Source organism: Carcharodon carcharias, chromosome 1 (assembly GCF_017639515.1).
Source record: "Carcharodon carcharias isolate sCarCar2 chromosome 1, sCarCar2.pri, whole genome shotgun sequence".
NCBI classification, from domain to species: domain Eukaryota; kingdom Metazoa; phylum Chordata; class Chondrichthyes; order Lamniformes; family Lamnidae; genus Carcharodon; species Carcharodon carcharias.
Window position 1 is genome coordinate 185,634,171 of NC_054467.1, and position 15,968 is coordinate 185,650,138.

Consider the following 15,968-nt stretch of genomic DNA (forward strand, 5'->3'; position numbering starts at 1 on the left):
AGGCATTCAAATTCATGACGCGCCTGGGCAGAATCGATAGGTTGAAATTGTTCCCATTGACAGAAGAGTCAAGGGCCAGGGGCCGCTGATTTAAGTGAATGAGGAAAACATGAGGAAGATGTCACAGAGGTGACATGAGGAAATCATTTTTACCCAGCAAGTGCTTAGGATCTGGAATGCAGTGCCTTAGAATGTGCTGGAGGCAAATCCAATTGTGACTTTGAAAAAGGAATTGAATAATTATCTGAAGAGAAAAAAATTGGAAGGCTATGGGGAAAAGACAGGGGATTGGGACTAGCTGAGTAACTCTTATGGAGAGCTGGGACAGACATGATGGGCCAAATGGCCTCCTGTGCTATAACCAGTCTGTGATTCTAAGAGCTCAAGCTGAATAAGATGATATGGATGATGGTGCAAATTAGTGTCATCAAAAATTTGCAGCAGGTTTGTCATCAGTCACTTCATGCTGATTATGTGTTTTAAAGTTGTGAATTTTATATCGCATTGGGCTGAAAGGCCTCCTTCAATGCCGTAAATCTTTCTATTTTTCTATAATCAGTTGATTTCAATAATAGAGTAGGAGCATTGGAAAATATGGAACCGGAAAAGGCAGAAACATTTTTAAGAGTGAGTGTCACCAAAAGCCTTCTTCAAAAAAAAAATCACAAGATTCGCATTATCTTTAGCTATTCGGCTCATGACAGCTTTCACACTTTTGAATGGTGAATCAATTTAATGTGAAATTATAATTTTGTTCAAACATGCATAATTTAATAACTCATTGCATTGTAATAAAATGACATCAAATCAAAGTATAACATTGATGTAATGTTTGATAATGATATTCTGGAGTTTTGTTGGAATTGCATTTTCAGGGCAGGAAGGAATGATTCTCTGCTCACGTTAATCATTACTTTGTGAAATGCCCATGATAGAGCGTTAACTTGAAAGTTATTTTGAGGGTAATGATAGAGAAGCACATCATGAGATAGAGGGACACAGAGAGTGAAGGAACTCTGAAGGGTACTAAGGGAAGCAAGAAAATGAACGCACCTTGGTAGGAGAGGAAAATAAGGCACAGAGGAAATTGTGAGAGGGCCATATTGGGAGAAACTAGAACATTAAGAAACCAGAGTTGAAAAAGTGGCACTGTTAACAAATGGGGTGAGGAACTTGATCCCAATGATGTCATTATCGTTCAGTTTAGATTGTTTAAAAATCTGCAAGAAGTCCACCAAGTGGATAATGTGGTACTATTGAAGTTGGGGGAGATGGTGGTGTTGTGGTAATTTCACAAGACTAGTAACTTAGAAGCCTAGGCTAATGCTCTGGGGACATGGATTCAAATCCCACCAAAACAAAATTGAAGACTAGTCTCAGTAATGAAGACCATGAAACTATCATTGATTGTTGTGAAAATCTATCTGTTTCATTAATATACTTGAGGGAAGAAAATCTGCCATCCTTACCTGGTCTGGCCTACTTGCGATTCCAGACCCATGGCAATGTGGTTGGCTCTTCACTATCTTCTGAAATGGCTGAGCAAGCCACTCAGGTCAAGGGCAATTAGGAATGGCCAAAAAATGCTGGCCTTGCCAGCAACACTCACCTCCTGCGAAAGAGTAAAAAAGAAATTAATCCCTTGTCGTTGTTCCATTTTTTAGATGTCGGCAGGGTTCCTTCGTGAAATTATATTGAGAAAACATTGAACTTGAGGTCCTAAGGGAAAAAAATTGACATGCAAAGTTACTGGAATGCATGCTCCACCAATCTCTAGAAAATGATGGTGCATCAACTGGATGGGAGTGAGGGAGAGGTGATGTTAGAGTTAGGGTTGAGATTTATTTGGGTGGGGAACTCGCATGGCAGGTGTATCTGGTTAGTCAGAGGTGTTTACCTTCCTTCCCTGGTCATTTTCTATGGATGGGAAAAGTCAGAAAGTATAGGTCTTTTTGAGAACTGTGTTTATTGATATAATAATTAAAAGATAAAGACCTTTAAATAAAAAAAATTGTTGGAAAGAAAAATAGATATTCCAGTCAACCAATTAGAAAAATTAAAAATAAAAATTATTACACAATTAAGGGCTGCATTTTATATGTCCCTGCTGGGTGTGTTTTCAGTGGGGCGGTGGGGGTGGGGGGGGGCATGTAAAATAGGGTGGGTAAATAAATATTTAAATAAATAATTACAATTGAGCTTGTTAACAAACCAATTCACCCTGGCAATATGTTGCCTGCGCATAAAACAGTTGGCATGGGCAGTTGGGTGAGAGTGGGCAGGCCACTTTTTAAAAAGAGATTTTCAAAAGTCGGGAAGGTGGGGGGGACAATTTTTGCTCATCGGGGATGGAGGGGGTGGGCGGCAGCCACCCTAAGATAGTACCCCCATTTCTTCCTACCTGCCTGCTCTTTAAAACACACCACCTTCACATCCCCGCCCCCCTTCCCTAAGCTGCCGAAACCCCCCCCCCCCCCCCCCCCCCCCCCCCCCCCCCCCACCATAGACCCCAGACTTACCTGGTTCTGACGTCCATGGGCCTTCTTCTTGTTTCTGGTTGGCGCTGCTGGGACTGCTGGAGCTGGTGGCCAATCCGATTTCTCAAAATCATTACATACCAATTAACTTTTGATGGAGAATTGCAACCAATATAAAGGGGGCAGGGTGGGTGCTGGGACCAGCTGAATTCATATTGCAGTGAGCCAATGTGGACACAGTGAACTGAATGGCCTCCTTCCTAACTATTCCATGATTCTATCATAAAGCTGATATCAGGTCTAGAAAAAAAATAGCCACCAAAATTATCTTGGATTTTAATCATTCTAGAGTTTAAATTTATAAGGCAGAATTTCCTACTTGGCATGCGGGCACGCACCCGACAAGCTCAAGCATGATAAAGTGTGTGATGAGGTCAGGTGAGCGCCCGAACGTCATCGCGCACTTGTGTGATATTTCAGTTTGCCAGTGTGCGTGGGAGGTGCTGGGACCAGCTGAATTCATATTGCAATGATATTAAGAGGGCTATTAAGACCATTAATGCATTAATTATGGTTTTTTTTGCTGTCCGTCCAACCTTATGGTTGGCGGATGGGCAAACTGGCTAGGCGGCCTTTGCATTTTGAGGAAAGCTCATCCACGGGCGGGATGAGCTTTCCATCATTAATTTTTTTTTAAATGTTTTGAAATAATTTTTATTATGAGCAGAATATTTCTGTCAGTGTGTGGGGGTGGGCCCAACACGCTGATGCGTAAAATGACGCGTGATGATGATGGGCGTACGTCCTGACATCATCGCGCGTCATCTTGATATTTTGTTTGGCAGGCGCGTGTCGGAGGCAGCTCCGCGCCCGCTGAACTGTCAACGTCCTATTAAGGCCCTTGAAAAAGCAATTAAAGTTGTTAACCACGCTGCTTGTCCAACCTTAAGGTTGGCAGGCAGGCGAAGAGCCCAAGTGGCCTCCGTGTTTTTCAGGAAACCTCATCCACAGGCGGGATGAGGTTTCCTGAAGCTTGTATAAAATAAATAAATAATTTTTCTTGACTTCACTAACATGTCTTAGCTCATGTGACATTGTCACATGAGGGGACATGTTAAATAATTTTTTACTTTATTATTTAAAAACTTTTATTCTCTACCTAATCTCCCTGAGGCAGCTCTATGCCTCAGGGAGATTGCTGAGCTCTTTAGGTATGCATGCGCAAAAGAGCGCTGGCCCCAACTCTCCCTCCTCCTCCCACCCGTACAGGTAGCGCTGAGCACTACCGGCCGAGCGTTACGCTGGGTGGGCCTTAATTTGCCAGCCCACATAAAATGGCGGCACGCAGCCGATCGCGGGCAGCAATTGGCTTTGTACCCTCCGCCGCCCGCTCCAGCCCAGCCCTCCTGGCATGGATAAGGTTCTACCCTATGGCCAGGATTTTGAGGTTGGCGAGCAGGGGGCGGGGCCCGCTTGCTGACGTGTAAAAGGATGCGGGATGATGTCGGGCGAAATTTCTGCCTTACCCTGCGTCATTTCAATTTTCAGGTCAGCGGGGGCGCAGCTGAATCAGCTGTGTGCCCGCCAACCTGTCAATGGCCAATTGAGGCCATTTAAAAACTTATTCAACTAGTTAATGGACCTGCCCGTCCAACCTGAAGGTTGGCGGGCAGACCGGGAGCCCCGGCGGGCTTCAGAAAAAACATGAAACCCCATCCACTGTCGGGATGAGGTTTCATGTAGGTTTTAAAAAATGTAATAAAAGTTTGATTAAAAATGATGGACATGTCTCAACTCATGTGAGAGTGTCACATGAGGGGACATGTCAGGGAAATTTTATTTCTCTACATTTACCATTTTTGAATTCGGCACTGATCTCCCTGAGGCAGCGCTTAGCCTCAGGAAGATGAGTGCACTCTTTTGTGTGCATGCGTGAAAGAGAGCACTCTTGGTTGAGGGAATCCTCCCCCTGCCCACACAGGGAGCACATAGCGCTTCCTGGTGGACATCAGGCTGGTGGACATCACGCTTAATTGGCCCACCCACGCAAAATGGCGGCATGTCCCCAATCGGGGGCGCTGAACGGAGGCACACTCACACGGACTCGCTCCTGAACCTCCCTCCCGACAGGGGGAGAATTCTGCCCTATGTTTCTGCTCATGTGAGTGAGTCCTATGTGGGGCCATTTATTTCCGATTTCCGATTTTCAAAATCTTTATTTTTGATTTTAAAATTCTTCAGCTGCCTGAGGCAGCTTTAGGGAGCTTTCAGTGCCCACTCTCCCGTGCAGGTGCAGACTCTTGCGCTCACCCTCCTCCTGCCCCCACCCCGGTGGCGGTGAGCTAATTGAGCAACCAGCATGAAATCGCATTTGGGGGCCAATTGCAGGCGGCGGACCATTTTCCTGCCACTCACTAGCCCATCTGCTTTGCCTGTCCGAAGACCTGAAAATCCTGCCCATAGTTACGTTTAAATGGGCTAATGGGTTAAAATAGTGGACAATGGTGTTACATAGGAATGTGTTGAGAGTGTGTGCTTTCTTCAGTCTCATCTGTTGAGTTTGAAGTCTTTGAGTTTAAATTCCATTCTATATTTTGAGAAAATCTTAGGTGATCTTTCAGTGAAGTACTTAGGGAGTATAATAGTCATGAAAGTGCTGTTTGTCTAACAGAACATCATTCAGGCCATTTCTCATTGCTCAAGTGGACAGGAAAGAACCCCTAATGCCATTCAGTGATGACCAGGAAGTTTAGTTTTCCTGACCAACATTCGTCCATCAAACTGGATCACCAAGAACAGATAGACTGCCCAGTTATCTTGCTTGATATTTTTACGAGTTTGCTGTGTGAAAGCTTGGCTCCTGCATCTGTTCACATAATAACGGCGAGTGCTGCACTTCAAAGGTACTTCTCTGTTTGTGAAGTATTTTGTGGACTCCTGTGGGTGTGGTAAGGTCCTATATTAATACACGTTTTTCAAAGAAAATTCTTAATAAACGATTCTTTGCATAGCGTAATTTCAAGGTGCCTGTCCTCCCAGCAACTTGTGAGAGTGCTAAATTGCAACTGATGATAGTGTCCCTGGTGGGAATGCTGAAATGGTCATTAGGTTGAAAAATAAAAATTCTCCCATATCCAATGTTGTCGCTCTTCAACAGAGGACTCTGACATTGAAACATAATTTTGAAGATGTTTACCATGAAGCCAGGATTTGATAAGCCAATTACACTACACATGTTTTGGAAGTTGAAATAAAATGTGAGCGTAACTCATCAAACTGGCAGATCTTCCCATTTTGTCAAGCTAGATGGAATCAACTCAGGGAAGTGCCGTGACATCCTAAGTTGTTATAGCCTTTTTTATTGTTGGTGGTGGATCATTGGGTTTTGCTAAGAAAATGTATCCAGCATTTGGATGACAATGTATGTTGAACTTGGAGCTTTTAATTTCATAAAAGCAAAATACTGTGGATGCTGGAAATATGAAATAAAAGATAAAAACAAAAAATGCTGGAAAAACTCAGCAGGTCTGACAGCATCTGTGGAGAGAGGAACACTGTTAACGTTTCGATTCCACATGACTTCTTCACAGCAAAAGAGTAGTGGAAATGTAATGGAATTTAAACTATTTGGTGGGGGCATGGAGCAGGCAAAGCAGGATAGAAGGTCAGTGATAGGTGGGGGCTAAGAAGAGACTAAGAAAATGTCATGGATACAACACAAAGGGAGTGTTAATGACAGTGGTGAAGACTAATAAAGGTGCTGATAGTGACATAAAGTTAAGAAAGCAAAATGTGTTAATAGAACAAGGGTCAGCACTCTGTGAAAATACAACATAGGACATGTGACTGATAGCCCTTTTGGAAGGGGGGTGGTTAGGCAAAAAGGATAAAAAAGGGGATAAAACAATGAATGAGTTAATAAAGATGAAAATAAATAAATAAAAAATAAAAATTAATTTTTAAAAAATGGATTAAAAATGGGGGTGACGATAGAGGAGAGAGTTCATGGTCTGAAGTTGTTGAACTCGATGTTAAGTCTGGAAGGCTGTAAAGTGCCTAATGGGAAGTTGAGGTGCTGTTCCTCCAGTTTGCATTGGGCTTCACTGGAACATTGCAGCAGGCCAAGGACGGACATGTGGGCATGAGAGCAGGATGGTGTATTGAAAATTGACAGAAGGGTCTGGATCTGCTTGCGAACAGACCAAAGATGTTCCACAAAGCGGTCATCCAGCCTGCGTTTGGTCTCTCCAGTGTAGAGGAGACCGCATTGGGAGCAGTGAATGAAGTAGACCAAACTGAAGGAGGTGCAAGTGAAGCACTGCTTCACTTGAAAGGAGTGTTTGGGCCCTTGGACGGTGAGAAGGGAGGAGGTAAAAAGGCAGGTGTTCCACCTTCTGCGATTGCATGGGAAGGTGCCGTGGGAAGGGGATGAGTTGTTGGGAGTGATGAAGGAGTGGACCAGGGTGTCACGAGGGGAATGGTCCCGACGGAATGCTGGCAGGGGGTGTGAGGGGAAGATGTGTTTGGTGGTGGCATCATGCTGGAGTTGGCAAAAATGGCCGAGGATGATCCTTTGAATGTGGAGGCTGGTGGGGTGAAAAGTGAGGATAAGGGGAACCCTATCATAGTTCTGGGAAGGAGGGGAAGGGGTGAAGGCAGAGGCGCTGGAGATGGGTCGGACACTATTGAGGGCCCTGTCAACCACAGTGGGGGGGGCAACCTCGGTTAAGGAAGAAGTAAGACATCTCAGAAGCACCATTTTGGAAAGTGGCATCATCGAAACAGATGTGAAGGAGGCGGAGGAACTGAGAGAATGGGATGGACTCCTTACAGGAAGTGGGGTGTGAAGAGCTGTAGGTGAGGTAGCTGTGGGAATTGGTGGGCTTGTAATAAATATTGGTAGACAGTCTATCCCCAGAAATGGAAACAGAGAGGTCAAGGAAGAGACAGGAAGTGTCGGAGATGGATCATGTGAAGTTGATTGGGGGGTAGAAATTGAAAGCAAAATTGATAAAAATTTTTCAGATTCAGATGAGAGCATGAAGCCGCACCAATACAGTCATCAATGTACTGAGAAAAGACTTGTGGGAGGGGGGCCTGAGTAAGACTGCAACAAGGAATGTTCCACATACCGCATAAAGAGGCAGGCATAACTGGGACCCATGTAAGTTCCCGTGGCTTTTATATTGAGGAAGTGAGACAAGTTTAAGGAGAAATAGTTCAATGAGAGAACAAGTTCAGCCAGGCGGAGGAGTGTGGTGGTGGATGGGGATTGGTGGATGGGGATTGTTCGGGCCTCTGTTCAAGGAAGAAACGGAGAGCCTCAGACCATCCTGGTGGGGGATGGAGGTGTAGCGGGATTGGACGTCCGTGGTGAAGGGGAGGTGGTTGGGGCCAGGGAACTGGAAATTGTTGATATGACGTAGGGCATCAGAGGAATCACAAATGTAGTTGGGGAGAGACTGGACAAGGGGAGAGAGAATGGAGTCAAGATAGGAAGAAATGAGCTCCGTGGGGCAGGAACAGGCTGACATGATCAGTCTACTGGGGCAGTCCTGTTTCTGAATTTTGGGAAGGAGGTAGAAGCGGGCTGTCCAGGGTTGGGAGACTGTGGCTTTTAATTTCTTTGACTAGAGATGATAGGGACCTGGCAGGACAGCCAAGTGAGTAAGATCAGCATCCTTTCCTGCTACATGCTGCAAGATCATTGTTGAAAATTTGCCACATCATGTAGATGTTTAAGTCTCCCTGGACTGATGCTTTGTGATTTTGTGAATGCCGTCTGTCTTTCCGTTCTTTATACTCAGGTTGCTCCACACAAGCCTCCACACAAAAAGTTCAACTCTATTTCTCGTTGAGTTATATCTGTGGGATCAAATTTACATGCTTAGTACATCCAGACAATATTGTGCAGCTGTTTTCAATGATTATGTATGCATTCTTGGTATTACTTGTATTAACAATGTAGCAATGAAATGAAACAAATTCATATCGGCAACCAAGCAAATTGAGTCACCCAAGTGTCAGGTAAAAATTTAGCATTCGCTGTATCAAATGGAGACCCCTGCTTAGTGCCATAAAGCTCACAAAGTGATCTTACTATCGTCACTGTTCATACTGAAGAGTAGGTGTGCAAAACAACTGTTTGTTGAACCTAAGAACATTTTTCTCACTGCACCAAAAGGTGAATGATCCAACTGGCACTGAGCACAAAATTATGATTTAAATACTGGTCCCTTGCTGAATTTTCTGTATGTTAACTACCAACTAATTTTAATTATTAATTTTACCTCCAGGCCAATACAACTTTATAAGTTCATAATTCATTTCCATTGCTGATTTTTAAATTGTTTTGTGTCAGGCTACAGCTAATACATTTTTTCATTGTCCTGGGAAATACTTATCTATTGGTGGCACAATAAGGAAAACACAGGTGCGTGGTTATCACTTAACAAACTGAACTTGTTTTATTTCCTTTAATAAATTATCAGAATTCTTGGAAAAGGTGCCTTGCTGAATAATCAATTCCTCATTCATGATTTGCAATTAATTAAAGTTGGAAGCATACAGAATTTCTGTTCCGCAATGTGAATATATTGTATTATGAAATGGAGCATTTCTTCAATGAATGAAGCTTCAGTTGTAGGGTACAAGTTTAGCAAATATTATTACAGAGATTGTGGTGTTACCAAATTAATTATTATAGACCCATTTTTTCTTGATTCAACTCCTGTATTGACAGGTCTGGAATTCTATGTGTTGGCACTGTGATACCATTTAGTGTCAAGACAACCATAGCTGCACAGCAGCTGTAATCTGAAGCCGTCCGAATGTTCTCACTCAATAGGCATAAGAATATCAGTACCATAATTTACCAAAGAAGTGGAGTGTTGAACCCTAATCTTTTCTTTGTTCATTGTCCTTTCAGATTTTCCATATGACATATGATTTTGCCAGTGCAGTGGTGAGAATATTTAATCTCATTGGAATGATGCTTCTGTTATGCCATTGGGACGGTTGTCTCCAGTTTCTAGTTCCGTTACTTCAGGATTTTCCCCCTGATTGTTGGGTGTCCCTAAATGGTATGGTTGTAAGTATTGTTATATTTTTTATGTATATTCCTAAGGCTTTCTTGATAAATGATCCTTGGCTCAGAAATAAGCCCATTTTAAATAATTGCCTATTTATGCGCCAGGATCATTCTGTGCAACATTTCAAGACGCGGGATCTGATTCTTCTGAAGACTGCTATTGCATTGGTTATCCAAATCATAACTGTGTGCTCAGTGTTGGTTCTGGAGCAGAAAAAAGAATTATACAAGCCAGAGAGTTTACATCTGAACAGGGATGTTTTCATCGGGATGTTAACTAGTGCAAGGTTAGGGTTTGAACTAATTTGGTTGTGGGCGTTGTCACCAGGACACAACAGCAAAGATGAGAGACAAGGTGCATTGAAAACCAGGAGGGGCAAACAGCAACGGAATAAAGGATAGCGTAGAAAGAACAGGGACTAGATTAAGGAAAGAAGAAAAGCCAACTAGCATGGTATTAGAATGCATGTATGTTAACGTGAGGAACGTTACAAATAAGGGCGTAGAGCTTGACGGGTAAGTTGCTGCATGGGGTTTATGGTGTAGTGGCTATAACTGAGACCTGGCTTAAAAGAGTGGGAACTAAACTTCCCTGGCTACAATGTATTTTGGACGGATAGGGAACGAAAAAAAGCCAGAAGCTGTGGCTGGGGACACATGTTGGCAATAATGATCAAGGATAATATCACATTTCCATAGAATGACGATATAATGGAGGATTCAATAACTGAATCTAATTATTTAGAGTTAAGGGACAGGAAAGTAGCTGGTACTTTTACTGGGTACTTATTATAGACTCCTAAATAATGAGAAAGAGATCTTGCTACAATTGTACAACGCTTTGGTGAGACCACATTTGGAATACTGTGTGTAGTTTTGGTCTTCATATTTAAAGAAGGACATACTTGCATTGGAGGTAGTACAGCGAAGGTCACTAAATTGGTCCCTGGGATGAACGGTTTGTCCTATGATGAGAGGCTGAGTAAATTAGGCTTATATTCTCTGGAATTTAAAAGAATGAGAGGCGGTCTCATTGAAAATTCAAGATTCTGAAGAGGCTTGACAAGGTAGATGCGGAGGCATTGTTTCCGCTGGTCGGGAAGTCTAAAATACGGAGGCATGGTCTTAGAATAAGTAGCCAATCATTTCGGACTAAGACTCAAAGATTGGTGAATCTTTGGAATTCTCTACCCCTGTGGGTTGTGGATGTTCCATCACTGAATACATTTAAGGCTAAAATAGATTTTTGGTCCCACAGGGACCAAAGAGAAGGAGGTGGGAAAGTGAAACTGAAGCCCAAGATTGGCCATGATCATAATGGATGGCGGAGCAAGCTCATCAGGCTGTATGGTCTATTCTGCTCCTATTTCTTGTGCTCTTATGTTCTCAAGGAGCAAATCTGTAGGTAAATTTCAGAGCAATATAAAAATATAGAGCAGTAATAGTAGGGAACTCCAATTACCCTAACATAGATTGGGAGAAAAGCACCATAAAGGGAAAGGAGGGCGATGAATTCCTGAAAGGTATACAGAAGAACTTTCTGAATCAGTATGTTCCTAGCTGAAGGCGTTGGTATGAAATTAGCTAAGGGATCAGAGGTAGAGAGCAGCCATCAATAGATGTTTTCCAGATTGGAGAGAAATATGCAGTGGGGCACCCCAGGGACTGGCATTAGAACCATTGTTTTTCTTGTTATGTACAAGTGACCTGGAATTAGGTGTAGGCAATACAGTTTTGAAGTTTAGACATGATACAAAAGTCTGCAACATTATAAGTAGTTAACAGGATAGTAGCAACCTTCATGAAGATATAGACTGGGGAAATGAGCAGACACATGGCAGATGCAGTTTAATGCAGGTAAGTGTGAGGTGGTGCACTTTTGGGGGAATCAACATGGAAAAAGAATGTAATCTAAATTGAACTATTTTGAGGGCTGGGTGGCGGGGTGGTGCAAGAGCAGAAGGACCTGGGAGTGTATATTCACAATTCCTTAAAGTTGGCAGGGAAATTGTCAAGGAGACTTAGATGTTGAATGGGTGATGTGGCTTTGGAAATAGTGGCATTTAATACAAAAACAAGGAAGTCATGCGAAACGTTTCTAAATCACTGGTTGCATGTAAGACTACTTAATAAGATAAGGGCCCATGGTGTTGGGGGTAGTATATTAGCATGGATAGAGGATTGGCTAACTAATAGAAGACATAGAGTTGGGATAAGGGCGGCAGTTTTGGGATGGCAACCTGTAACTAGTGGAGTGCCACAGGGATCAGTGCTGGGGCCTTAATTATTTACATTATATATTAATGACTTGGATGAGGGAAGTGAATGTACTATCGCCAAGCTTGTGGACGACACAAAAATAGGTGGGAAGGCAAGTGGTGAGGATGACACAAAGGGATATAGGCGAGTTAAGTGAGTGGGCAAAAACTTGGCAGATGGAAATTAATGTGGGAAAAATGTGAAGTTATGCACTTTGGCAGGAATAATGGAGGAGCTGAATATTATTTAAATGGAGAAAGACTGCAGAAAGCTACAGCACAGAGGGATTTTGGAGTCCTTGTGCATGAATCCCAAAAAGCTAGCATACAAGTTCAGCAGGTAATAGGGAAGGCAAATGGAATGTTGGCCTTTATTTCAAAGGGAACAGAGTATAAAAATAGAGAAGTCTTTCTAAAACTATACAAGTTAGACCGCGCCTAGAATACTGTGAACAGTTTTTGTCCCCTTATCTAAGGAAAGATATACTGGCATTGGAGGCAACCCAGAGAAGGTTCACTAGGTTGATCGTGGGTATGGAGGGATTTTCTTATGAGGAGAGGTTGGGTAGGTTGGGCCTGTACTCATTGGAGTTTAGAAGAATGAGAGGCGACCTTATTGAAACATATAAGATTCTTAGGGGCTTGACAGGATAGATGCTGAGAGGTTGTTTCCCCTTGTGGGCGAGTCTAGAACCAGAGGGCATAATCTCAGAGTAAGGGACCCCCAGGGGGTACAGAGGGGGTTTATCAGGATGATACCTGGGATGAGGGTATTCAGTTCTGTGGAGAAATTGGAGAAGCTGGGATTGTTCTCCTTAGAGCAGAGGAAGGTAAGAGAAAATCTGACAGAAGTATCCAAAATTCAAAAGGAGCAAACCCCTTCTTCTGGTAACCAGAAATCATAGATTTAAAATAATTAACAAAGAAACAAGAGAAATAAGAGATTTCTTCAGATAACGCATTGTTAAGATCTCTTTTGTATTACCTGAGATTGTGGTAGAATCTGATTTAATTTTAACATTTAAAAGGCAATTGGACATCTATTTAAAGAGGACGAATGTACAGGTTATGGGGAAAAAGCTGCATTATAGGACTAAATTGGATAAATCTTTCAAAGAGTCAGCACAAGTACAATGGCTGTATGACTTTTTTTCTTTGCTATTAGGGTCCAAGCGCTTAATTTTAACTTGCCAAGTTTAGCAAGTATTGGTGCATGTGAGAGGTTAAAGAACCAAGAACTGCTGACACATAAGGAAGCTGGCAGGAACCTGTCAACTTCTGTATTAAACTGGTACTCATCTGTTAGCATGTGGGCAGCCCATGTGGGTCAGGTGGGTTTGCAATTAACATGTTAAATTGGCAGTTAACTGGATGTTTTAACTTTACTTTCTGGCTTTAACTGTCAGTGTATGGGTTTGCTTAGTTGTCTAAAATTTGCCACGTTGAATGGGGATTGATGGGGCTGAGAATTATTCTGAGAATGTGATCTCACTGCCTTAGAGGTGATTTTTGAGACTTTGGAGGCCTTTTCAGCTATCTTGGTGTTTTAGATTCTTTGGAATCTTTGATCTGTGCTTCTGAGCTGTCAGCCTACACTGCAGCATATGAGCCATACTGGTGCAGGAGCAAGAAGAGAATACATTACAAGCAATATTCTGGCTATGATTAGATAAGAAGGGAACCAGGTGAGTGCAGTTCCACACAGCTGGTTGACAGTGGAGATGCTTTGGAGGAGATGGTGTGGTCATCCATGTCAAAGCTGCAGACAGGTCAAGAAGGATGAAGAAGGACAGTTTACATTTGTCACAGTCACATAGGATGCCATTTGTGACTTTGATAAGAGCCGTTTTGGTACTGTGACGGGGGGTGGAAACCAGAGGGATTCAAACCATGGAGTTCTGGGAAACATTAGCACAGATTTGGGAGCTGACAGCACAGTCAAGATGTTCAGAGAGGAAAGGGAGTTTGGAGAAGGGCAGTAGTTTGCGACAATGCTGGGATCAAGTGTTAGTGTTTTGAGGAGAGAGCGATGATTGCAGATTTAAAGGAGGGCAGGCAACACCTAAAAAGAGAGAACTGTTAACAGGATCAGCTAACATGGAGACTAGGAAGTGAAGTTGAGCAATCAGTAGTATAGTGAGAATTGAGTTTCAGGATCAGGTGGTAGATAATATGAGCTCAAAGAGGGCATGAGAAGAGATAGGAGAGAAACTAATGAAAGATGTGCAGGGGGCATTTTCAGAGGAAGTTTTACCTGTTGAAATAGTGGAAAGGAGAAATGAAGCAAAGGCAGCTGATCACATGGTCTCAATCTTAGTGACAAAGTAATCCAGGTGCTCCTTGGACTTATTGTTGGAGGTGAGGTGGGAGAGGACAATGGGGAGGGGTTTAAGAAGATGGCTTGCATTAGAAAAAAGAAGCCAAGGGTTACCTTTGAATTCCAGGATAATCCTGCAGTAGTAAGCTGAGAGCAGGACCCAATTCACCTGGCAATGAATGACTTAACCATTTGTCCTCTCTATCTGTTCAAGTTGGCGTCCCTTGTACTTAAGGACACAGAGATGAGTACTGGAGTCTGTATCTTTGGAAGAGAAGCTTCCTATGGCCAGGGTACCTGTAGCTGCAAATATTGCTGCCAAGATTGCATGGAACGGACTCTTTCAGGCATGTTTAAGCTGATCTTTGGCCGTGCAGATATCTGGCACACCAATTCTAAACTCACTGTGCCCACCTCACAGCACAAAGCACCCCTATGGTCAACAATTATTCTATCTCATCGTCACCCATTGGACAACTCCTATTCTGGTCATACCATTTTCCTCAAGGCTGAAAGCCACTCGGAAAGGAACCAGCAACAGCAGGGAAGACTGGGAAATGAAGCTTTGAAATAAGTTTTATGGTGCATAAATATTGACAGTAAAAGTGACAGTTTAACAAACTTTTAAATACCCAAGTGTGTCATACGTGAAACTACAAAGTCTTTTTCTGTCTTTTCCTATTACTCCTGCATGATGCAACCCCTGTGGCTTCCACAGAGCTAGAGACAGGCTGTTCCTTTCCCTGCTCTGACTGCTCAGATGCTCATGAATGACATCCTCTGGGTTTTGGAGCATGTGAAGGTCCTCTGCAGGAGCAAGCTCAGGCATCAGAACAGGCTGCAACATGTGGAGCTGTGACTGAATTGGGGAAAGGGATGGGAGCACTTTGGGCCTAATTCCCACTTTCATGTTCCCTTTTACCATCTTCCTACTCATGGTCCACCCATACTTCCCTTTTAGCTAAGAGCTGAAGAGCATTCTTCTGTATTTCAGTGAGGTACTGAACGGCCAACATGAAGCTTTATTTCAACTTCTTTAAGCTGGCCAGCTGAGTGAGCAGCTGATTAGGTCAGGGCCAGTGTGCACTCTGTTGCCTGCTGCATCTGATGCTCCATGCAGGTGGTCACTCTTTCCATGGAGGTGGACATCACTGTGAAGGCCTGACATTTCACAGCACTCATGTTGAAGGCGGGCCCCTCCAGTCTGTCTGCAATCCTGCACAGTGCCTCTGGAAACACTGACAGAGCCTCACACATACTCTCAGCATCTGCATCCAGCTGAGCAGAGCTTGGAATGTCCTTTGCCCTCCAATGGGGCCTCTCCACTGCTACCCATCTTTGGCAACTGCTCCTGCACACTTGTGATGTGTGTCTCACTATGTGACAACTGAACCACCTGCCTTGGAGGCTCCACCAATCTGTGTGTACCTGACATTAATGCTGCTTGAGTATAATGTGCTGACATCAAGGCTTTTGAAAATGTAATACTGTATGATAACATTGCATTTTTTAAACTTAATTTCCTTTTCTTTTCTTTCTCACTCTGAGATATTTACTAATTGATGGACCTTTTTCATCCTGTGGTTCTGATTTACATAATGCACACATAGAAATGGGCTGCAGGCTCATAAATCAGGATTTTTGCTCCAGAATGCTCTCCTTCTTTATGAACTGATACAGGAATCATGGAGATTCAAGCAAGAAAATTTTGAAAATAGAAGTTGCAGCAGTGGGGGTGGGGTCGGGGCGGACAGTGGGGGAAACAGGGAAAGGATGTCACAATCCCACACAAGTTTTGCATATTAGAGTTGCTTTTAACCTTATCC

General features: G+C 43.1%; 1 protein-coding gene across 1 annotated transcript in view; it reads left to right on the plus strand.

Annotated features, from left to right (window-relative positions):
• The window catches only part of LOC121279876 (potassium/sodium hyperpolarization-activated cyclic nucleotide-gated channel 1-like), a 315,234-nt gene that overhangs the window by 97,665 nt on the left and 201,601 nt on the right, over nucleotides 1-15,968 (plus strand). Inside the window, exon 3 of the mRNA XM_041191391.1 lies at nucleotides 9,406-9,567. Within this exon, the coding sequence (XP_041047325.1) occupies nucleotides 9,406-9,567 (162 nt within the window). The remainder of the gene's footprint in view (nucleotides 1-9,405; nucleotides 9,568-15,968) is intronic.